This window comes from Typopeltis vanoorti, chromosome 8 (genome assembly GCF_054136105.1).
Source record: "Typopeltis vanoorti isolate ZY-2024b chromosome 8, IOZ_Tvanoo_1.0, whole genome shotgun sequence".
Classification (NCBI taxonomy): domain Eukaryota; kingdom Metazoa; phylum Arthropoda; class Arachnida; order Uropygi; family Thelyphonidae; genus Typopeltis; species Typopeltis vanoorti.
The window spans coordinates 84838192-84865005 of record NC_143556.1 but is presented as its reverse complement, the minus strand read 5'-3'; the positions used below and the strand labels follow the sequence as shown (position 1 = coordinate 84865005).

At 35.2% G+C, this 26814-nt stretch overlaps 1 protein-coding gene across 1 annotated transcript in view; it reads right to left on the bottom strand.

The window, feature by feature from the left end:
* LOC150104174 (glutamate receptor 1-like) overlaps positions 1–25450 on the bottom strand; it is a 222861-nt gene extending 197411 nt beyond the window's left edge. Inside the window, exon 1 of the mRNA XM_090396416.1 lies at positions 25318–25450. Within this exon, the coding sequence (XP_090252542.1) occupies positions 25318–25450 (133 nt within the window). The remainder of the gene's footprint in view (positions 1–25317) is intronic.
* Positions 25451–26814: the final 1364 nt, after the last annotated feature.

Here is a 26814-nt window from a genome sequence, read left to right as displayed (position 1 = left end):
CTGTGAATTGTTTAAATACCTCTTCTTGTTTATCTTTTCCCTCTCCCTTTTCTCGTTCTTCGTCTTCTGCAACACGTTGTTCTGCAGAAGAAGAAGACGTTGTTCTGATGTTCGATCAAAATCCATAGCAATATTTTTAATAGCATGATAAATATTGAATGCTTTCCAGAATTACATGAAAGTTTGATCATTTCCTTCACTGACAGAAGTGACTTGTGAAAAAATTCTCCGTAGATAATAATAAGCCTTAAACACTGAAAGAACTCCCTGATCCATCGATTTGATCAATGAAGTAGTGAGATCAATGAAGAACTCAGAGATGTTGGTCTCGTTGAAGATCAATGGAGATAAATGAAGATCACTGAAGGAGGGAGAACATGACCTTGATCTTGGGTTGAAGATCTCCGATGTAATGTAGATAACCTGGAGCATTATCTAGAATTAATAAAATTTTCAATTCTTCATTTTCTTTTACATAATAGCTTTCCATTCCACTGGCATAACAGTTGATTAAGACATCCTCAAACAATTTTTGAGCCGTCCAGGACTTCATATTGCTCCAATAGTGAAGTGGAATAGTATGTTTCGTAATGTTTTTGAAGGCTCTTGGATTCTCACTGTGCCATATCACAAATTGTTTCAGTTTATATCCAGCCACATTACCTCCAAGATAATCGGAAGATGGTCTTAAAAGCTTTGATAGCAGATTTTAGTTTTTTCTGGATGAATATCCACTCGGGGATTTTTTTCCAAAACAGGGAGGTTCTCATCCATGTTAAATATTTGCTGTGGCATATAATTTTTGTCAGTAATAATTTTATCCAATTTCTCTACAAACTCCTTGGCAGCCTTCTCATCAGCATTTTCAGATTAACCATATATTTTCATATTACGCAAAACTGCTTGAATCTCATGAATCAACAGGAAGAAGCGTTGAATTCGTAATCGTAATCGGGCCCTGCTTTCTCCTTCAACATGTTGAAGAGAGTTAGTGCCTTGTCGGTTATGGTCATAGTGCTAAGGAGTATGCACTTTTGGTTCAGGTGCTCTATCCATGATGCAAGTAGCTTTTCCATATCATTGAAAGGACCTTGTCGTTGCTTTGTCGCTGTCGTCGATTTAATGGAAGTAGGTCCTTTCACAGCCTCTACGATTTTATCGTTATTTTTCAAATTGTCAGTCACTGTAGAATGAGACCATCCGAAGTCATGTGCGATCACATTGACGGGCTTAGAAGCTTCATAACTTGCAACTTCGTTTCAAGATCAATTGCTCGCCTCTTTTACTGTGATTATTATTATTATTATTATTATTATTATTATTATTATTATTATTATTATTATTATTATTATTATTATTATTACATGCCACCTCCAGTGAATCCAAGGACCCATCGTGGGAGGGCACACTACTCTACTTCGCTAAATACATCTCATCCTCTCCGCTACTACTTAATTCTCCAACTATAACACTATTACCATCCACGCCAACTATCGCTCATCATCATCACCAACAACAGCATTTTTTGTCCGAAAATTGCTTGTGTTCTGAAGGCCGATTTGTTTTTAAGCTGGATAAAAAAAAACGAGTTTCCAGTAGGAAAAAACCCTACTACCACCGTATGAGATCGGCTAACTTACCTTCAATTGCAAAAGCTCATATAAATCCTCGTCACGATGAGGATTGACCCCAGGTCTTTTCCAATCGAAGGGCGCAATATTTCACTATTCTTCCGATTGCACTATAGCGGCTATTATTCTTCACTAGGTTTTTGATTGGCATGTAGGGGCCATGTTGCACGAAATATTAACAATAAACACACAAATAACCTATTTCTCAAACACGAAATCAACAGAGGAACTGCCGAAGTCACGTGCCGATTGCCGACTGAAGTTGCCGCTGAATGCGCTGTTGTCACTGCGCGTGATTCATTGTTGCTTAAATAGATACCTTTTTACGTTACTGTCGCTTGCGTCTTGTTCGAAAGTATAGTTGAAAATGTTATTTATTCACGGACGCATCTTCGAAAGGACGTAACTCGAACAGACTTAAGTCAAGGGAATGACTGTGTGTATGTATGAATGTATGTATGTATGTATGTGTGTGTCTGCGCATTCGTGCTGATCTCAAAATAATATTTATTATGATCGGTGCTTTTTATGTTTTATGAGAAAGAGAACAAAAAAACTAAAAAAAAACAAAAAAAAAAAAACAAAAAAAAAAAACTAACAGCTGTTCCCTTGACTTTTTCAAACAGTTTTTTCATTCATATTATTTCAAAAATTCCTAACCGTTAGTATCAGGAAGAAACAAATGGCAAATATAAAATAGGGAGCAGTGTTTTTTTCATTTTTTATCATTGAACTGTACACTGAAATCAGTTGAAAATACAGACTAGAAATTATTGTGCAGAATAAAGTATGCATGAAAATCAAAGAGGATTTCACATAGAAATTTATAATACTAGTAAATCGCAAGTGATTACAGCTGATATAAAGATTAGTTTCAGGAATGCTCAGAATTAACTTACTACATTTGCTACTGTTTACTTAACCAGATATAAAAGTTTTGATGTTTTGCTTAATTAATAAATGCAGAAAGAATATATATTACTGTATTACTATTCTAAGATATTCATTTTATGGACACGATAGAGTTTGGGATGAATGACCTGATCAGCAAAATCCGATGTCCCTGAATAGTAATTAAAAATATTTCATGTTTAATAGTTCAAAACATATTTTGGTTAATTATGGAATATCTTCGAATGCGAGGCTAACGTCAATAGGCCTACACGTTAAGGGATCTGCCAATAACTTCATGTCAAATAAACAATAATTCTATTCGCTTAGGAGAAGAAATTAAGGCGTATGCAAAATATAAAGTAAATTATAAAAATATATATGCGATAAAGAATTTTAGTGCGTAAAGAACAGAAATAGTGACAGAGAGAGAGAGAGAGAGAGAGAGAGAGAGATCACTGAATTTTTCTGGAGGGGGCAGTTTACCGTTTTTAAAGATATATAAAGACAGTCTTGCGAAAAGCAGGAACAACACTGCACAGTAGAGATGATCTAGGTTTGTAAAGCATTTGTATTTATGAAGCATTCAGGAACAATAATTTCTTTTCTTTCGTAATGCATTTGAAAGTACAGGGTAGCCATAAATTAACTTTCCCTCTTTGGAGGTATTGTAGCTAAAACTAATACACGGAATAAGACCACATTTATATTGACAATTTAGAAGGCATGGGGAGATGAATTCGCGAAAAAAATATTTAGTATCAAAAGTCGCCGATAGGGTGACTTTTGGTACTAAATCTCCGCCAGCGCCAAAATTTCGGCACTGACGGAACCGAAAGCAGCCAAATATTTGCAGTAAATGCAGGTAAAAAAGGATTATGCGAATTTTACTGTGCGTACGTGAGAGCAGCGCCACCAATTTCACTTAAAATGGGATTGGGAACGTTCAGGCAGTTATTCAAATGACTGACGAATTATGCTCAGTATGCGTCCTACCTTTCCTCAGCGTGCTTTACTTGTTAAGTTATTTTACCTTAAACAGTGCAATGCCGTAGCGGCCCTTCGGGAATTTAGAAGGCTTCATAACCTGCGTACAGGTCCTATGTCCGCTGTAGCACTGAGCCCTATGATTAATAAGTTTGAAGAAACTGGATCACTAGGAGTTATACCTGGCATAGGACGGAAAGCAGTGCAAGAAGAGACAGTAACAGACGTTGCTACTGCGGTGTTCGACGACACAGGGACTAGTACTGGTCCAAGCGCTCGTGCCATAAATCGCGCACTTGGTATGGCTTATGGTACAGTCTGGAAAATCTTACAGAAAATGCTTTACTTCTATCCGTATAAGTTCAGTCGTGTGCAAGCACAAACTACCGCAGATTATGATAAGCGCATGACCTTCGCGCTAACGTTTCTTACCCGAGTGGAGGTCGACAATGACTGGCCTTGGAGAATATTGTGGGGTAATGAGGCTCATTTTTATCTGAATGGGTTGGTCAACATTCACAACTGCAGAATTTTGGCATCTGAACATCCTTAAGCGATCGAGCAAGTACCACTGCATTCTCCAAAAGTCACCGTGTGGTGTGGCTTCACAGCGATTTCATAATAGGACCATAATTTTTTGAGCGTATCACCCCTACAGGTCCTGTAACCTGTTCCATTACTGGAGAGATTTATCTTCGAATGCTGGAAAATTTTGTCATTCCTATATTGCAGTAATGACAATGTTCGGACTCCATAATTCTTGTGTAGGATGGAGCACAGTCACACATCTACATTGAACGTTCAGTACAGTCCTTTTACGCCAACCTTTCAGTAATCAGCAATGAGACCGTTATCGGTCAGTTCTTTCTGACAGCCATGGCCGCCCCGATCCCCGGACATCACTCCATGTGACTTTGGACTGTGTGGGTATTTGAAATCCGTTGTTTATGTTGTTGGCATTTCCAACTTACATGTCTTGAAAGAGAACATAAAACGGGCTGTTATGAACATCCAATTCGACTCCTTATGCTCAGCTGTAGAGCATGTCGCACGCCGTATGCAATTTGTAGTACACAAGAAAGGTCAGCACATCGTGTATGAAAATCGTGTATGTGGCCCAGGGGACCCTGCTTCTGATGAATCAAACATTATTTCCTGTGAGTTCAATCACTACATTAATTTCTGTGTCTCTTGCAAGTTGTTGTTTTAGTTTAATTATTATTATTCTTATTATCATTGTAACGCGCCACATATCCAGCTGGAATTAGTGACGCGGCTGTCTCTTACACCATCCAAATGTTATTATTATTTTTTATTTGTCTTTAATGTAATGCAATTATCCAAATCGCGGAAATCATCTCCCCATGTCCACAAAAGTCTGAATATAAAATTTGGTCTCATTCCGTGTATTATTTGTTTTACTACAGATGCCTCCAAAGAGGGAAAGTTATTTCATGGCCACCCTGTATGTAAAATATATACTTTTGGTGATAAGGAAGATACCTGGAAACAGGGTGAGGCCACTAGGAATTCACTAGAAAACCAGTATAATAGTATGAGCCAAATGTTACGGATCTTGGACACTGACCATCTGTTGGTGTTATAGAATAACACTTTTCTGGTTGTTGAATTACGAATTGTTCAACAGCTAGTAAATATCCAGCCAATGGTAGGTGATAGGTCATGGACAGTTTGTGTGATTAGTTGTTGAAGTTAGCAATATTACAGCAGTATAAACCAGGGATAACTGATGAAATGACAACCCATTGCAGTCATTTGTAAAATGACATCTGTAAAATGCTTCTGAACCCGTCATGGTGAAGTATCGCAATAGCAGACCTCATTTTTGATTCCATGTGAAAGCAAGCAGCTAAATTATAAACTAATAGGTAAATTGAAAAACTAAATTTATGTAAAAACTAAAACAACATTAAATATTTGAGGAGTAGGGAAAACATTATCATCCAGTGAATGATGGTTTCATCTATTCCATACTGAATGGATATAGAAATAGTAGTGTGATCACTAATTTCATTCTCCGACTTTGCAATAGTGGTTCTGAGAGATCAATTGAGAAGGGATCTTCTTGTTCTTCACTCATACTATTCTATAAAACCAGTGGAGGGGAGTGGAATTGGAACTATAGTATATGTAAACATTGTTGGCGTGAATCTGCATCCCTTGATACTGACCGTTTATCCCTCTGACAATGATCATCATCACCATCAAATTCCTCACATGTATCCTCAAGGAGTGTACAGGACATGATATTACTGTATGAAAAATTACATAATTATTAACTTCCTATCTACAACTTTCCTCCAAATCAATCTGTTACCTATCAAGACTCCAACATTACCACATTTTATATTTCAATCTTCTAATGCACCTTTTAGTGTATCAATCCACTTATATCTTTATCTTCATCTTGGTTTTTTTCCTGCCAACCTGTCAGAGAATACTTGTTTAGCTCATCATTCCTCTCCCATTCTGTTTAAGTGACCTTACCACCTGAGATTAGCTATGCTAACATATTCCTGGATGATAACAATGTCAAGTTCTTTTCTAATATCCTTGTTCTTAATATGATATTGCCATTGATGCCCTCTGTTCACGCCATTAATCTTTCTCTGGACTCTCGTCTCTAGTCTTTGGCCAAGTATTGTACTTCTAACCCAGCTCTAAGCTCCATAAGTTAAAATTGGTTTGACCACTGTCTTATATATAGATAATTTAGTGTTTTGACTAATTTCTTTCTTATTCCATATAAATGTATTCAGTTGACCATACCAGCTTTGTTGATTCTGTTTTCTATTTCCATATTTAATTTAACATCTTCACAAAAAATCGTGCCTAACATTTAAGTAGCTGAAATGTTAACCCGTTCTATCGGTTCTCCACTCACAATGCAGCTTATATTTTCAATGCTTCTGCCTATTTTTATTGTCTTTATCTTGTTATTGCTGACCTTCATACCATGTATATTACAAACAGTTATTCAATTTAGTTAGGGAATCTTGCAGACTTGTAGCGGATTTATTTAGAAGTATAACATCGTCTGCATAAAAAGAGCTGACATTAAGATCTCCAGTTTTGATATCAGGTTTAATACTACTTACCTTCACAATGTGGTCCATATAGATAATGAATAACAGAGGGGATAATGTACATTCTTGTCTATCACCAGATTTAACATTAACCGTTTTCCTGTACTTTCTTCAATTGTATCTGCTAACTTACACCTCAAATAAATAGTAAGTATTGCATGATATAATGCTCTTATTGACACCATACAACAGTAGCGTTTTGAATAGCTTTTCTCTTGGAACCTTTTCATATGCCTTTTCATATCTACAAAACTTAAATACAGATCTTTGTCTACTTTGATTTCTCATTCCCACGATTTCTCAACAATTTTCGTAAAGTGAAAATTTGATCCTGACAGTCTCAAATTCTCCTGAATACAGCTTGTTCTTCAAGTAGGGAAATACCTCTGTAATTCTCACATTCAGTTTTATTTCCCTTTTTATTAATGGGTACTATCAGAGCTCTACTCCAATCACCTGGAATTCGTCCCTCTGTCATGGTCTTCTGTACTATGCAGCCACTGTAAAATTTTTACACCTCCATACTTAAGCATTTCTGGTCGAATATCATCTACTCCAGCTGCCTTTCCACATTTCAACCTTTTGATGGCTTTTTCTACTTCAAGTATGGATATGTATTCCTGATTACATGCTTGGTCAATGTTTTTACCACTATGATCTCCCTGATTGTTCCATTTAGCCATTGTTCGAAGTAATTACTCCATACTTCAAGGATAAATCTTTTTCTCTAGTTTTCATGTAACATTTATTATCTCTAATTTATTTTATAGCACTCTTTCCTCCATTTCTGAGCTTCTTCAACAACCTCCAAAATATCTTACCACCTTCCTCATATTTATTTTTTATGTTCTTACCAAAGACTTCCCATGACTTTTTTAGTTTTAGTTAGCTAGTTATACACAATTCAGCTTTCTTAGATTTGTCTCTGTATTCTCTAACAGCATAAGCTGACTGATATGCCAGGATCTTTTGATATATTTCATTCTTTTCCTTCATTGCCTCTTCAACTTCCTCTATCCAACATGGAGTTCTGATGTTTCTATCCTTACAGATAACCTCACTACATGCCTCTCTGGCTGAATCAATCAATCAATCAATGCTTTCTTCAGGGCTTGCCAGTGAATTGAAACTTTTGGTCCCTGTTCTCAAAATCTTTATTTTTTTCTTCAATAATGTTTGTATATTTGCTTTAAAACTTTCTTGTTCTTATTTTCAATATGAAATTCAATTTTATCATGCTCAAGACTAAATGGTGATCACTTCCAATTTCATATCTTCTGTACACTCTAGTGTCTTGCACCAGGGAGAAAACCTTGCTATTAACAATAACATCGTCAATGAGACTTTTGTCTACAAATGCTGCGTCTGAATAGTTGATTTTCAGACAATAACTTGTTCTAAGCTAGATAACCAATAAGTTGAACTTTTATTATATTTATCTCAGAAAATCTGAAAAATATCGAAAAGGTAAACTAGATTTTCCCAACAATATCTTACTTTATGATGCGCAGTAAGGTACGGTTTAGTAATTTTTTTATTTTTTATTTTTATTTATTTATTTATTTTTTTTTGCAGAAGATGAAAAAATGGAGATCTAGTAACTGATTTTCAAAAGAATCTCCGAAGAATTTACGCAGTATGTGAATACCGTGATCCGTAATAAATTATCTGTAAATAAAATTCTCCACTGTTGGCAAAGATCCAATATGCTCTCAATTACAATGTTATAAATGCATCATTCAAATATACGGAATATGTCATAATCGTATAGTTCAGATTTTGTTCTTTTTTGGAGGGGCTAATGTAAGTTCTTTGCGACCTGTTTATATGACCTTTCAGTCCGAAAATATGAGCACGAATTTCCTTTGTTTACTCTAGTAGCCATCCGCCTTAGTTTATCTCAAGTTCAAGCCCATTTTGTTGTATTTGCCTTTGTTTGCAGAAATCCACTCCTACAGTTTCATTATAAAGCACTAGACTAAAATGCAATGTTAATAAATTTCTTATTATTCATCAAACAGTTTACAATTACAGCATTAAGATCTTAGCAGTTAGACAATCTCTCATAGTGCCATAAAAATTAAATTAAACAAAAGTCAATTGGGTGATAATCATTCGGGAATAGTTACTGCAACGATATCGAATTATTATCAAATTACCCTTTCTCTGTATTTTAATCAAATTACGGTGACATTGAACCATGATGTCTCCAAGTCGTATAACTTGAAAGTTGTACGACTCAGTTGTTCGAATTGAGTACATGATTTTAGTATTCCCTTTAATCGCACAGGGAAGTTTACGTCATACTAACAGGTGGGCTGCATAAACATACTGTTCTGCTAGTTTTCGTTTAATTAATTATTTAGCGGAGAAGCAGATACCCTTTAGCGACAAACACCGACACAAGTATAGGGCAATGTGCAACAGCAGCGCCACAGTCAGGGAATAGATAAAGCCCTCATGCATTTTGAATTTTTAATAACTTCGTAAGCTAGTAAATAATTAATTTATTCTAATTTCTTTCTTGTAATTTGAAGATAACATACCCTATTCTATACTGAATGACTTCAGTTTTCATCTTTTTGTTCGTTTATGTGACCTCCCCAACTTACGAAAAGTAGTAAATCTATAACTGTGAGTGAGCTGAGCGAAGTATATTTTTATTTTATTTTTTTCTATTTTTATTTATTTTCCCATAGTCCGGAAATCCTACTATGGACATTAAATATGGAATGTTTTCAAACCATTTCTCTCTATCGTATATCCAGTTGTTAGTATATCCACCATGTTGGTGGATATACTAACAACTCGGCCAACTAGGCCTATAATTGAAGATATGGTCACTTGTTTACGGATATAATTACCGTATTAGGAGGAAAGAGAAACCATAAGAAGTCTACAAATATAAAAGAGATTCTCCTAAACAGCACATCTGATGTGCTCTAGGAAAATACGAATAATTTGTGTATTCTTTTTTTTTTTTGAAGAAAGTGTTGTGAACGTTGTGAGACATGTGCCAATATGCTTCACAATTACTTTATTACAGGATTGAGCCGATCATAATATGTCGAAACTAAAGTCGTTCGACAAGATGGCGGCGTCTTGTAACTTTGACAGCAGTGTACGAGAATTTTTAAATGTGATTTTTCCGGAATCAGAAAATCGATCGGAAGAGTAAAGCAAACGCCTACTCAAGAATTGTCCCATTAGATTTTTTCCTCTCTCTCTCTCTCTCTCTCTCTCTCTCTCTCTCTCTCTCTCTCTCTCTCTTTCTCTCTCTCTGTCTAACCGATTCTTGAACTGGAATAATCATTTCATTATATTTCCAAAATGACTGTGGATATGTTGAAAGTTAACATTCCTATAATTAAATATGCAAACACACGAATATATTCCCTCTCTCTTGCAATTTGCAGACTATTTAAATCATAAAATCCAAAGTGCACAAGGAAAATAGAAACACGCTATAAATAAATAAATAAATATATTTATTCCTCCACAGTTATAGGTCATGACGTTATGACGTTATGTAATGACGTTGTATACACGTAATGACGTTAATCTTTTCAGGAACTACAACCAAAGATCAGAATTCATACTAAAATTTCAATTAATAAAAAAAACCAGTGAGTATTCAAACACTTATTCCAGCATTCACTGTTTATGAAAAGAATATTTTAATTGCTTAGACACACACACACACACACACACACATGTTTGCGTGTCTCGTCTTAGTTCATGTTGTGTGTGTCCACTCGCGTAAAGACTTTTATATATGCATGCATGCATGCATGCTACCTCTAGGTGGTAGATGCTTTTCATTACCCGATGCACTACCACCACTATAATTATTAGAGACTTGAAGTGGCTTCAGTCATGTTTGGTCGCTAAAGCAAGAGTTCCGGTTTCTGTCCTTCCCACTCTTATCACATGCAGTGAGAGTGACATCCTCAATGACATACCAATCTCAATGCAGGGAACTCGGACCCTCCCCCATTCGGGATAGAGCGTTGGCTCTATCCCGTGGCAGACTCATCCCACCACCGAGCAGAGCCCCTCATATTTCATCTGGGGGTAGCAGCAACAGCTGTATCTCAGTTAACTTCATGGACTACAGCATTGCCATTCACCCCCCCCCCCCCAGGACTTGGGTGAAAGCGACAGCCGTTAACCTCAGTTAAAACTTCATGGGCTACAGCATTGCCATTCATCAGCCAAGCTTCCAACCCGTTTCCCTGTTTAAGTGCTGGGTTGCCTCTCCAAAAAACTCATGAGATAACCCCGGATCACCCAACAATGAGTAAATTAAAAAGACAGCGTTGTTCCCATCAGTAACAGGCTCACCCTGCTACTGAGAAGAACTCTCAGCGTTGGCTGTACCTCGTGGCAGGCTCACCGCACCACCGAGCATAGCCGCTGATATTTCATCTGAGGGTAACAGCAACAGCCATGCCTCAGTTAACTTCATGCTCTACAGCATTGCCATTCATTACTCCCTCACCCAGGACCTGGGTGACAAAAACAGTCGTGCCTCAGTTAAAATTTCATGGGCTACAACATTGCCGATCATTATTCAAGCCACCAGCTGGTTTTCGACCTTTATTGAGGTCTCTTCATTGGGAGCCAGACCCAGAGGTGATGACACTAAGGTGGAAGTGAAGCAGATAGTCATATCACCATATACCAGTTGCCAAAACGAGTCAACACCTTATTATTAAAATTCTCTCGATCACAGATAGTTGATGGAAGTTTTTTCACTTGGCTATGCTAGCAATTATATATTTGATTTAATCCTTTATCCAAGTTCAAGCAAACAAATAGGAGATACTAAGGCAAGTGATCAGAACTTACTCCACCTTAACCACGAGTTGTCCCAGTCCTGAAAATACTTCAGGTCCAAACTTTGTTTGCTTACACTTGGATAACGGATTACACCAAATAAATAATTGCTAGCATAGCCAAGTGAAAAAACTTCCATCAGCAGTAAAACGGTTCCGCATGCCGGCCGCTGGATAGTACATGAGAGCCAGTTGGTAAAGGACCTGGAGGATTCCCGATCAGCTGGCGTCAAATCCTGCAACCACGTACTTTGTTGAGGCCGGGTATGGACAGGAGACAGAGTTCTCACTGTGTGGGCGGTATGTTTACTAGTCTGTTACCTCTAAATGCATGCCCCACTTCGTTTTTACCTGTTCCTCACCAAACACAATAAACCACAACCAAATGAAATGCGATTTTATTGCAGATCTCAAAAATTCTCCCACAAAAAATAGTTTAAAAAACTATAAAAAAACAAAAAAAAATCCAACCAAAAAAACCACAATACTAATACTTACCAAAACGTTTTTTCCACATCCATTTCACCAAATTCCGTGGCCTGAACATCAGTTTAAACGATCTGCATACAGTTATCTAAACCAAAACTACTGTTCTATCAGAAACCAAACTTGCAACCTCAACAGCTGCTGTCCATCTCAGCTATCCAAACAATACATTACACAGCTCCTTCCGCCACAAGGGCAGCACTTGTGCATTTATCATAATCGACATACCATGCCAGAGACTGTAAATAGTTGAATCCCCATTGTTTATCTGCTCTTGCTTAAACTTTCACTACCAAATCAACCTGCACTATTCATATACTTCCTCTGTCGCTGTCCAAACTCTGTCAACCACGCTGGCCTCTTCAACTAACTCTCTTTCTCTAATTTTCTCTAAACTTTTCTAATTCCCCCTTCTCTAAATTTCGATTTTCTGCAGTTGAAATATCCCAAGAGTGAGGTCATCCTTCTTGGGAAATTCGATGTCCACAACCCATATTGGCTCTACTTCTCCAGTTTCACCTATCAAGCAGGCAGAGATGCTGAGGTGTATGCCATCAGCAATAACCTATCTCAGATCATCAATCTTTCTACCAGAATACCTCTGCCACTACAAGGATGCCAACTGGTAGCACCTCCGTGACTTCCATTTCTCCTTCCCAAGGTTCGACTACTTCAGTTCTTCTGATCCAAACACCTGTTCTGACCGAATAACAGAAATCATCTTCACAGTAATGTAGGATTTTATCCCTATTCCACCCCACATTCTCAGTGACCATCCAAATCTTGGTTTTCATAAAAGTTTGCCAATGCTGTAAAAGAAAAAAAAATCTCGGCTTATCTCGAATGGCTCAAGATCAAAACTCCAGCTGCCCACTCAGTGTATACTGCAGCTGGCAACAGTTGCAAAAGAATTATCCCCAAGTCCAAGTCAAAGTATGAAATGGTCAAATGCTGCGAACTCGCCTCCTGTGCAAATGGCAGTTGCTCCTTCTGGTCCTTTGTTAAAGCCATTGGGAGCAACTTTTACCTAACCAGGTTTCCACCACTCTCACATCCTGATGGTACTGTAGTTACATCACCTACAAACAAGTCTAACTTACTGACATCGTTCTTATCTTCCAATTCCTGCATTGATGACCTGGACAAAGTTCCCTCCACTCCACTAAGAAAGGCTCCCTTCATATCTATCATAGTCTTTCGACAAAAAGAAATCCGAAGAATACTTAATAACCTAAACAAAAACAAGTCACCTGCTCCTCATGGTATCTCACCTATTGTGCTAACAGTTTACCGTAGAAGTAACACTTATCCTCTATCTCCTGTTAAATCTATCTTATTCAACTTGCATCTACCCAATAACATGGACACAGGTCCACATCCAGCCCATTCCAATGAAATGTAATAAAGTGAACCAGCGAAAACTACCGTCCAGTTCTCTCACTTCTGTAATTTCTATAGTTATGGAGAAGGTGATCAACAACCAACGTCTTGACCAACCTAAATACATACCAATTAATTAGTGATGAGCAGTATAGATTCTACCACTCACGATCTGCAGCTGATTTTCTTGCTTTTATCACCCACTTGTGGACTCAGGTCATTGAGAAATTTGGAGAAACTCACGTAGTTGCCCTCGACATTCAAAGGCATTTGATTTGCACAAGGGCCCACTTGACAAACTGCCATCTTATGGTTTGCCTTTCCTACTCTGCATCCAAATTGCCAACTTTCTCATTGGTCTCTCAGCACATGTCATGGTGGACTGTTTACTCTCAGCAGATTCCCAACCAATGCAGGAGTACCCCAGGGTTCTGTTCTTTCACGCACTAACTTCTGCTTGTATATCAATGACATGCTCTCGCAGACTTCGTATCCTATACATAGCTTTGCTGATGACAATACATTCCATTCCTCCTTTTCATTCGAAAAAAAAAAAGACATGAAATAACTACAGTGAAAACAAAAACTTTTACGAAAATAGATGATACAGTTTGTTCAATGGTATAAAACTTGAAATATTATTTTACTCAAATATTTACAATAGAAAATCTTACAAATGCCGAATTCTTAAATAATCATTTCTGGAGAGTATTTTTTATATTTTGTGATTCTTATTCTTTTCTTAAAAAATAAGTAAAAAATAAAGGAACACAACAGAGACAAGTGCACTTATCTCTTTTTTTTACTGAAAAGCTTTTTCTACTCCAATCCATACGTTAGTTATTGGAATATTTTCGGAAAGTTATATTGTCTCTTTAAAGTCTCTTTTGTCTGATTGCATTCCTTATTTTATTGGTATTTTACATTCCTTTTCATTCTTACACTGACAAATGGCTTCCTGGAATTTCGAAAGTTTTTTTTTTCTTATCTTCAATCGTAAAAGTGTCATTGTCCTCTTTTCGAATAACAAGATCTCAGAATGCAATACTTCGCAATGTCTCCTTTACAATTTCAACAAAAAATAAACCGACACTGTATACTTAGAACATTCCGGACAAACTTCATACCGAATATACATAAATCGTTAATTTCCATTAGGAAAATAAAGCTCTTTAGAAAAACAAAACTGAGAGAAAATTTAATGGCCATAAATATGAATATTTCATGGCCTGGAAGTTACTTTATCAAGCTAGTTAATGGAAAAGCAGATGCATTTTTATTATACTAAAATTATATAACGCATTGGATTGAATGTGCCAGGAATACTATCGATCTATACCTGGATTTCTATTCAGATGAGTCAGTCAGTTGATTTCAGCAAATTCAACATTTCAGGAAATATAACTCGGAGGATAATTGCTATGTTGAAGCGAACCTTGACATGTAAGGATAAGGAAGTAATTTTTCCTCTTTATAAGGCTTTGATAAGACCACACCTGGATTACTGTGGAAAGGGTGCAAAGAAGAGTAACAAAGATTATATCCAGATTATGAGATTTAGATTATGAGGACAGATTGCGAGTATGTGGATTGCAGACTCTGGTTAATAGGAAAAAGTGGGGTGATACGACAGAGGTCTATAAAGTTTTGAATGGATGTTATAGCATTTCAAATGATGACATTTTTCGTTATATGGAAGGTGGCGAGAGAACACTGGGGCATCCATGGAAGTTAAAGTTATTCTTATTCAAGAAATTGGTAAGAGCTATGGTTTTCTCCCAGAGAGCAGTGAGTGAGTGGAATAATTTACCTTTAGGGGTAGTGAGTGCATCTAGTGTAAATGAATTTAAGGGAAGGTATGATAGCTGGGTTGGGTAATTTACAGTCTCCCTCGATGAGTCATTGACTCTCTGGGGGTTTCAGATAATAATAATAATAATAAAAAAATTGTAGAGTCTAATTTTTTTTAACATTAATATTTTATTATGTCTCAGATAAATTACATACATAGATACAATGTTAGTTATATATACAATATATTCACGTGTGTATGTATATATATATGAACCTTATATATATATATATATATATATATAAAATATATATATAAACCTTATATATATATATATAAGGTTACTTAAACCTTATATATATATATATATATATATATATATATAATAATAATGTCGCCCAAATGAAGTAAGTCCGATTCTTCTACAGCTAGCAAGAAAAGAAAAACATTCAAAGCGTACTACACACGACGTTCGTTTCCATGTCTGAATGAAGCTATGAGGCAAAATGAGCAACTGTCTGTTAAAGAGTTTTGGAAACCGTTTAATGTTTTAGATGCTGTAAGGATTATCGGAGATTCTTGGGGTGTCTCCGATATCGGAGACTCTTCGCTACTGAAGAGACCAAAACCTCAGATCCAGTTTTACCAGAAAAGCACTTGACCATTGCAAAATTAACAGAAGGTCTCAGCTTAATTAAAAAAATTTACAGATTTTGGAGGACATAGATTCTAACGAGGAACGAATTGTAGCCACAAGGCAAGGAATAAAAAAATCACTGGCTTGCTATGAAGAAATTTTGCATGACAAGAAAAAGACATTATGCCGTCAGACGAATCTATTAGATTTTATGAAACCATCGACATCGAAATAGCTTTCTTTTTTTATGTACGAAAAACTACAATTATGATTAAATTTCTTAAAAACTATACGTGTTTTTGTAAACCTTGGTCCAATTGTATGTTTGTATATATAAATTACATGCAAAATTATATCCCGACTTACGCGCTTTTCGTTGGTCCCCCCTACCGCGTAACTTCGGGGTATCACTGTAATTCATTTTATCATTAACTTACTGAGCATTTACATATATACATATTTACATATATTTACATATCATATATATATATATATTATTTTTTTCAGTAATAGTTACTATGATGGTAATTTATAGTTTGCAATCGGATAAGGTTACATTTATTTTTACCAGCATTTATAGTATAACAGTAAGTTCTATATATTTCACATTTGTTTGCTTTTTTAATGTTTTTAACCGCTGTAACTACAACGCTTCAATGTAAATGTTTTTTTTTTTTTTTTTGATCTCGGTTGAGATGTAATGTCTGCTTGCATCCTCGAAGCTCTTTTTAATGAGCTTATCTGAGGATGACACCGGTTAGATATATATATATTTTTATTTTTTTATTTGATTGCTGTGTTGGAGTAGGCTGATGTTTGGTAGATCAAGTGGTTCACATTCATTTTTATTGTCGTCTTCTTTTTGAAGTAATTAGGAGGCTTTTTTTTCACTGTGGCAGCCTTTCTATGTCTTCTGAGCTTTTGCTTTTAATTTGTATCGGTTTTGAAGTTTGGATTTCCTCATGAATATCTTGGCATCTCTGGTCTACAAAAAGTGGTAATTGTTTTCTGTTTTTGCTTGGTACAACACATTCTGGTTGAATGGTGTTAAATATTCGGATAAGTAGATTAGTGTGTTGTCTTGCAATGCGTTCAAGTCCTTGGTAACTGTTTTTTTTTGTCTGCTGGCTTTCATGAGATTGTCTCTTTTGGACTTGCTTGTAAGACGAACTATGACTGGTGTAGGTCGTGGCAAGCCTTGTTTTTTGCTCTTCCTAGAAATCCGATTTCTCAATGTCGTTAATCTGTAGGGGGATGTCAATTGCACGGCCTAATTTTAATACTACGTCTCTCTGAGGTTCTCTGTAGGTGCAGTTTCAGGAAGACAGTTTATGATAAGATTTTCTTTATGTTGTTGCTGATTTAAACGTTCGTATTGTAGTTTTAACGAATGAAGTTCTTGACGGAGTTCGGATGTCTCTTTCCTCAAATTGTGTTGCCTGTCATTTAGTGCGCCAATGCTGATTTTAATGTCTTTTACCGTTTGCAACACTTCTATCACTGCTAAATTATTATGTTTGACCAAATCTTCCTATTCGCTAGATTTTTTTGTTATTTGTTCGTTCTGTTTATTAAAGAATTCTTCCACAAGGTCTACTAAGCTGGCTTTTATGGTATCTAGACCGTTTTCTATTAGTATATTTAGAGAGTGGAAATTATAGGACTCGCCTGCATTTTTTGACTGTTCAGTTCGTCATCTGATTTTGCCTCTGGTATAATTGTCTGTGTCGTAGGTGGCTGCCTTTGGTGCGTTTCTTTGTTCCTCCTACAGATTACACAATTCCATTCCTCGCCAGGTTGCCAGGTTGTTTCTGAAAAGCGGGCACATTTTAAGTGGAGAATCCTACTGCATTTCGTACAGGTTATTTGATTTTCGTCGGACGATAAATCCTCCAGGCATTTGGTACACCTCATGACTTCCTTTCTTCATTTGAGCAGTTGTGGCGTGATTGTAAAGATGGCGACGTCATTTGATCTTCGCTCGTTGTTGGCCGCGGTCCTCTCTGTTCAGTTTTCTGACCACTTTAAAACTATAAAAAACGGGGGCAGCGATATCATCGTGCTCCCGTTCATATGCCTACACAGCGCCCTAATAATAATAATAATAATAATAATAATAATAATAATAATAATAATAATAATAATAATAATAATAATAATAATAATAATAATAATAATAATAATATATTACCGTCTTTACGATTATGTGTGTGTGTGTGTGTGTGTGTGTGTGTGTGTGTGTGTGTGTGTGTGTGTGTGTGTGTGTGTGTGTGTGTCATCATCATCTCCATTCCTGAAAGGGACTGCCGATTATATCTAGTATTATCTATGGAATCGAGAATTTAAAACCAGGAAGTAACCATGGAAAGCAAACACAGCATGATGGTTATTTAGGCGTTTCAATTAAACAAGATTGCGGAGTTACTACGGACAATGACGATGAACACACAAACACAATACATATTGTTCTGTGCATGGTGAAGTGCATTATTCTGAAATCTCTCTCTCTCTCTTTCAGACTGTATAAATCTGTTCTAATGCTACGCAATAATGCCTAAATTTCTATTTAAATGGATCATGAAACTCTATAGAGTGTAATAATAATAATTATTATTATCAAAAAATAAAAAAGAAAAAGAAAAGAAAAGGAAACAGATATGATTCCATAAAACTCGCCTCAACTTTTGAAAAAAATCCTAGTGTACTTCCTATTGGTAATATATTCCATAAAATTAAAATAAAACTTGTAATATAATGTTTAATTTATTGCTTGAAATTATTAAAAATATACACAGTGATAAAAAAAAGTTCGTACAAATTCATCAACTATAATTGTTATTATGTCATTGTAAAACTAGCCATTGGGTAGGAGTAATAGTGAAACGGGAACGAAATTCTCTGACACTGCACTTGGAATGTCTTTAATTGGATTAGACTTCCACAAGGAATATTCTAAAGAGCTCGTCCAATCAATAGGCCATGCTTTATATTGCGAATGTTTCTGAGAAAAGTCATTCTTAAATCGAGATCATCGGCATTTGTTTTGATGTCAAAAATACACTTATGTTAAAATTGATTAAGAAGAGATATAGTTACTAGTATCTATGAACTCTGCAAAACATATTTAAAATGGACGGTAACAATTTACTATATCAGAAGTTTAAATTAGTTGAGGATAAATACCATTCTTTCTGAGACTACTTTGAATTACTTTTGCGCAGAAGCAGAATTTCAAATTCACCAGAATGATAATGTGTTACAAAAATTATGTAGATTCCCATATTTTTATCTATGGTTGCATTCTAGTAAACAATCCAAGTACTTCTCAGTAGTCTATAAATGCAAGAGTGAATGACAAACTGTAAAATAGGCACGGTATAGAATTAATTACGTGAACATGATGTTACAAGAGGTTGCATTTCTCGTCAGAGTTCGTGTGTTTCAGTATAGTTAGGGCATTCAAGATTAATTGCGGCATACTTCATTCAAAGACAGTTATACAGGTACCGATATGAAGGAAACAGAAAGAGATGAAACTAGTTGTGGATTTCATTCATTTGTTCAGTAGCAAATGCTCTTTACCTGTATAGTTCTAGTGTAGCTTATTGTAGATATTAATGCCAAGTTCCTTACTAAATTCCTTGAGCAAGGTTTCCAGGGAAAAGCTTCTGTGTGCAACCCAAGCATCGTCCCCAGTAATACTATTGACTTGCCCAAATCGAAAAGCTTTGGGATAGAAAAATAACAAGCAGAACAAATATTCTACAAATGCTTTTCAGATGGATGTGTTTTAGTATGGAAACAAAGTAAATAAATGGTATTTATTAGAGTATTTCAAGCAGTGTTAAATATGATTGGAAGTGGTGTTTATGGTGGAGGATGTGTATTGAGGGGTGGTCATGCATTTCCTTGTTTGAAGTAAAATACTTATCAGATTCTCTTAAAAATGGACAGCCGAAGTTACATTGATTCTAGTTAGTCTGTGTTGTCAACATTATCTGATAAGAATAAAGTACGATCTATTCAACGTGTAGTTTGCGGAGATACGTCAGCTCATGTTGATCATCATATTGGGAGGCTATAATGAAATGTTGGAGAAAATGGTAATACATTGGTTTAAAAAGGATGCTGCAGAACCTGAACTCAAATCTTATCCTATCTTTGAAAAGAGCTACAATATCCAATGAAGAAGAGATCACGTGCTGAATCTATCGGTCCCTTAAGCGCCAACAACCTTCCAACTATTCTTGAATTTCTTAACTATAACTGTAGAATAAGATGGTTAAGTCCGATACCTAAACTTCCTATGTAAATTGAGTATATTCTGCTGGCCGGTTGCCTGACTGCGGATGAAAAACCTAATATATCCTCTCCTACCAGCGATAATATTTCCAGGAGAAATACTCTACCATCTTCTTATGAGCTCGGTTATCTCACCTTCAGTTTAAAAGCAGGTACTTCGTGTGGTAGACGAGATTCGAAGTCAGATCTTTCTAACAGAAGGGTATCGTCGAAACCACCTGGGCTACGGGGACTCACTAAGGACGAGATTGACTCATCCAGTTTCACGAAAAGAACTGCTGTATGTTGACTCTAAGTTGCTCATCTTTTTATGGGCTTAAAGCAAAACGGATTAATGATGATGACCAGTTTTATAGAACAATTCCCAAAGACAAGACATAAAGCAGAAACGTGACGTCTATGAAAAACTGACAGGAATGAGTGTAGAGATTCGGCATCTATTATCCAGATTGCTCTCCTTGCTGCATAGCACAAACAAATGCCTTACTTTTGCAAGGCGTTTAGTACATTCTTGGAGGCTTAGAGGTTATTAATGTGACATGCCTACATTATGAAGGGCTAAATGTGTAATTCAACAAAAGCACAGAAATCTGATGATCATTTCATGTCATCTTCTTTCCCGTTGACATATTAAGCCGATCAACCTGTTTATGGACAAACAACATATCTTTTCTTATTATAATTTCTGCTATGGTTTTTGTTTTGTGGGAAGAACCATTTATCACCAATGTCCTATCTTGGCTAAAACCGTGGTTTATTGTACTAAAAAGACTTTATAAATGTTCCAAAGTGTGTGTGTGTAGCTCAGTCGAAGTGGCGCTTGCGTCCTCAGCGTCCTCTGTGCTTGGCCGCTTGAAGTTAGACCTAGGTTGAAGCCTAGTCGCCAACTGGAGGAACTTTTTCTAAGCCTATCATCGACTGGTTCCCGAGTTAGTCGATCTCTGGCAAGCGAGTTTTATCTCCCGGAAAATATCGTTTTTTTCGTTCCGTAAACTCAGGAAAATCGGCCGTAGTACCCACATTGTTTCAGACAATAACATATCATGTTAGAGTTAGGCACCAAGAGATGGCAGCACCAAGAGATGGCGGCTCTTGTTTGCTGCTCTCTTCATCAGTAGCCGCCTATAATTAGTGATAGAGATGAGCCAGATATCTCTAATTGGCGACCGGTGGAGATTGAACTGCCCACTCAGTCTCCAAAAGCTAGATAGGGTACCAAAGCCTCGCATATTCCCTATTAGGGAATAAAAGGTGTTAGCTGATTTTAGCTGAAGTGTTATAGATGGAATTCAAACTCGCCTTTTGAACTCACCTTTTTCTCGTACTTCGCTGTCATTAGACCAAAGTTATTACAGAAACTGTCACATATACGAATACAAGCCCCATCTTTGATATTGAAGTCCTTCTCTTGTTAATAGAAACTGCAGTTATCAACAAAAATGTCCTTTAACCAACAGAAATATGAAATTCAGATTTACTTGCAATAAAGAAAAAGTTTGCTTGTTTTGTTGTATTGTATTAAAAACAATCAATTTTTTTTATGTCAGCCGAAGTAAATATGTTATGGGTCTATATTTTTTTTATTGAACCTATGTTACACTGTTTTATTCAGCAATTCAATGCTTATTACAAGCAATAATACTTGTCTTTTGAAAATAGGACCTGATGATTTTAATACTTAAGCGTTACAGTACTACATACAATTTTTTATAAACACAAGGAAATTCAATTCCGATAAATTTTGATATTTTTCAAGTCTGCTTACTGATTAAAAAAAAAGGAAAAGAAATACATTTTACCGTGTCGGTGGCTATTCATTATATTCCAACATAAGACGTAAGTGGGAAAAAAAACGATCTAGTCAAAAGATCATAAATAGAATAAGCAACATATCAGGTAGAATACATGTATATAAATAAGTTGGTGTGGGTATCCAAGCATACAGTGCCTTTGAATTTGAATCATAATATAACATGGACATTTGGGAGGGTTATCAAGCGATATATATATAATTAATATCGCTCCTCCAATATCAATACCATGCTTATTGGAAAACATTGAAATGGCATGAAGAGGACAATGTTTGGAGATTAGAGATTAGGGACCCGATATACGTAAATTCGTGGCTTGTCATAGTAGTAATAGATTACAATTTTCCACCTTTGTTAATGGAGATTTCAAAAAAAGCGTAACGTTTGGATCACACTGCTTCGATGTATCTTACGTTAATGAGAAATTAACCACTAAACACACACAAGGAAAAAATAAATAAATTCTTATTATATTTGATTTAAGTCACCTATTAATTTATTCGCACCCCTCCTACTCAAAATAATAATAAATAAATGAATAATAAAACTATCTGATCTACAAGTAATCGTTCGCTATTCTGCAATTCTTGAATTAAGCCTGTTTTGTTGTATTTTAATATTTGGAAGAATTTAAGGTTACTAAACATAGAAAGTATAACTCTCTCATTCATGACAGACATTTACAGAGAACAACTATAGGGTTTTGGAGTTTCTCTACTAATGCAATTCAAATAAACGGGCTTGATGAGTACCTCGTTAGAGAAATTGATACAAAGGTAAGGAACTCAAGCAGATAGTGCTGTGCAAATTCTATATACAAAGAGGCAACATTTGTGTGTAGAGTTTAAGCGTTTATTTGAATCTGCTCCCTTCCGCTCCTCTAAACGCCAGGGGCCGAATTTCCACTTGGCTGTTATAAAGGGATCCATTGTACATTAAGAACAATGGATTGAAAATGCATTGCACTCCTTAAAGACAGCGAAGTGGAAATTGCTACGAAAGACTGCTGAAGGAAGAAAGGAAACAAATAAAGTAAATTTTCGAAGCTGTATACCGTAAACCTCGTGAAATTATTTATTGTAATTCAGTTGTGTGTCGTTGACGATACTTGTTTGCGTTTTCCTTTTTTTCGTGTTTGCAAGCAATGATCCTATTCTGCTTCTTTTTCTCTTCAATCACATTACGTTTTTTATTATAATGATATTTAATATCAGTAAATGAATATTGACTAATATAAACGAAAAAAACCACAATTTTATATATTACTTTTGTTTCAGTTTATTATGCATAATCAGAAAATGGTCAACAACGGTCAATGAATCAATATCTTTATTTATTGTTTTTATAGTTTCTTACTATTTGCATCTTTAACTTATTTAAAATCATTTTATAATATTTTAGTCTAGGATATTATAGGATATTATAATAAATGATTATAATAAATTATAATAATTTATTATAAAACTACAGAACAATTATTTTAGCATAAAACGAAAATATAATAAAATTCTGTGAGCTTTTTCATTTAAGTAGATACAACATTCATTAATTTTGAGGATAAATAAAACCTCCTTAGTATAACGGCTATCTTGGAAAAAAAATATTACTTTGTACTATCCGAAGCCAGCCGTAATTGCAACCGCCTTTCTTTTAATGAATGTCTGGAGTGCCTAGAATTTCTTTCGTAAATATTAAAGCTCATTATGGTGGTGCGAGCAACTTAGCAATACCTAAGAAATCTGTAGAGGTTACTTGACATGGGAATATTTGCAAATTTATACAGCATCTATGTTTTTGTTTGTTTAAGTAAACTGAACGCTACCTACATATATATTAATTTAGTCGTCCCTTATTTGATGAAAAACTAGAAAAACGTGAATAACGCAGTTCCCTGACTTAGGAACTGCACCACAAAAGTTTGCCTAATTTCTTTCATCTCATATTTCTTTATAGATGCGAATACTTCGGATGTTAAATTCCCAATATATCGAAGGCAGCAAAATGCATTGCTTGTTGCTAGGGCCCTGATATTTTAATGATTTGAAGCGAAATATTCTTTAAATCAAGTAGTTGAAAGAATCACGGAAGAATCACTCAATTACTCTGATAGCGCCTATTTAGTTAAAAGATCTATGCGATATTTTCCCTGATACCAAATTCGTCTAAAAAGAAAGAAATCTCCATAAGAGATTTTCAACTGAATATGAGCTAATGAGGGATTTAAAAAAAAAAAAAAATAGAGAAGATCAGTGATGGATTAACTGTCAAAAGATTTCTAAAATAATAAAATTATTATCATTAATCTACGAATAATAATAATAATAATAATAATAATAATAATAATAATAATAATAATAATAATAATAATAATAATAATAATAATAATAATATTATTATTATTATTATTATTATTATTATTATTATTATTATTATTATTATTATTATTATTATTATTATTATCTTTTAATTACAATTGTGTAGACATATAATTATAACAATCAAGCAAAGGCTATATTTAATTTATTTAAAAAGTGATATTTATTTTATTTTGACTGAGAACTTTATTAAAGCAATAACAGCATAGCAATATATTTCATCAAAGTTAATGACGCTTACCTTTAAACTTAAACTTTTTTAGTGAGAAGGCTGAAACTGTTTTTTTTTTTTTTTTTGTGAAAGCTTAGAAATATTAGCCGCCCTTGATGAGACTGCTCATTGGCTCATTGATGAGACTGCTCATTGGCTCATTGATGAGACTGTTCATTGGCGAGGTTTTCGTCAGTGAGTCTTGTACGAAGGCGATTTTTTTCCAGACTTAATTTTGAAAAAACTTGCGCACATTGATAAGTAGTAAAACTGAGAAGCTATTTTCAAGGCGTTATTTTTTAAAGAAGGGAATTTCTCAGAATCAATAGATTTGTAAAAGTTCAATATAGGCAGATTACTATATTTTGATCTCAAAGTGTTATCACACTGCAAATCAATGAACTCTAATTGCGAGAAATCGGAAGCTTCCTCAGGGCGTATATCAAAAGGTTTTTCAAATATATTAACTCAATTCTTTGATTTTTTATATCTTCATATCTCCCTTGAAATTGATTCAAAACACTTTGATACTCATCAACATACTCACTTGTTGATTTTGGATTGTGTTCTCTTAATTTTGGAAAATGTGTAAAGCGTTTTTTTTTCAGTTGGGTAAGAAATAATTGAAGCATCGATTCAAAGTTTTCTTGATATGAGTGAGCAAAGAGGTCATTAGCTGATTGAGCCTTGTAATTTCAAATTTAGATTATTCAAATGACTAGGTATGTCTATTAAAAATGCTAAATCAGTTTGAAACTTTTCATCTTACAATTCTTTAATTGGGACACCTTTAATGTCCAAGAAAATTTTCACTTCGTCTTTAAGTTCATAAAATCGCTTGAGCGTTTGAGCTGTACTTAACCACCTACCTTCACAATGGTACAATAAGTCCCCATATTGGGCTTCAAGATCTTGCAAAAATTCTTTGAATTCCCTGTTGTTCAACCCTTTACGTTTTATCAAATTAATGGCCTTTGTTACTACATTCATGACGCTGTTCATCTTGAGTGATTTTGCACATAGATTTTCCATATGAATGAAGCAGTGGCACGCAATTAAAGTATTTGGGTTCAATTGGCGTTTCTTAAATTCTTTCTTAATCAGAGCCACGAGCCCTTTTTCACGACCTACCATGGATGGAGCACCATCTATAGCGAGACCACTCAGTTTTTCAAACGGTAAATAAGGTGGTTAATGCTGAATTGACCATTTCAAATAAATCTTCACCTTTAGTTGGCTCCCTTCATTGATTTTAAAGCAAGAAATTCTTCTCGTATATTGAAATCTGTAGTTATTCCGCGTATAAATATAGCCATTTGTGCAGTATTTGAGAGATCAGTAATCTCATTGATGACTAATGAGCAAAACACAAATTCTGTTGAATCTACTTTCAAAGAAGATTGGATGCCATCAGTGATATCTTTAATATGGTCAGAAACAGTTCTTCTTGATAGGCTAATATTTTTAAACAAACTCAGTTTTTCTGGACATAAAATATCGACTTCAGTAAGGATGCAATCTTTCTCAAACTCACCTTCATTATGGGGTTTAAGGTTTTTTAGCAATTTGTTCACACAACACATAACTAGCTTGAGTTATAGATGGTCCTTCCTGAATAAGCTTTCTAAAAAGAGATTGGCTTTTGATTATATTTTCTTTCAAAGTCGCTGTCTTATCTAAACGTTCTGATCCTAATAAATTTTCATATTTCTTATGCTTACTCAAATAATGTCGTTCAAGATTATATTTTTTTGTAAACTGCAACATGTTCGTTACAAATAATACAAATGCACTTGTCATTAATTTCAATAAAGAAGTACAGTTCTATCCATTTTTCACAAAACAGAGCACATTCACCACTTCTTTTACGCTTTTACTACAACTTGTCATTAAAAAAAATAAATTGAATAAAGTTGTCAACTGGTTAATTACAAGGCACTCGCAGTACTGCATGAGAAAAACAAAGTCAAAAGTCAATATGTTTTGACACGCGGAAAAATGCCATGGCGGTAATTGGGAAGCAACAAATCAGAGAAAGTCTGAACTTTGCTCGCGAGAAATGCTCCTGATTTCTATTTATTTTAATTGCTGCTCTCGATTTGATGGTTACCAGACGTATGACGATCATATTTTATGTAATATAGTTATTTTTTTTGATTTAGTATATTTAATTATTTAAATTTAAATAAATTTAATTATAATAAATTTAAATGATTATGAAATTTTATTTACATGTACATACGAGTACATCAGGAAAGGGGCGAACTGAAATAGACTCGCGGGTGAAATTTCTCCCGCGGGCGAGGGGTTCCCCATCCCTGTTCTGAAGTATTTCTTAATAACCTGGTATTGCCGTGAATCAGTAT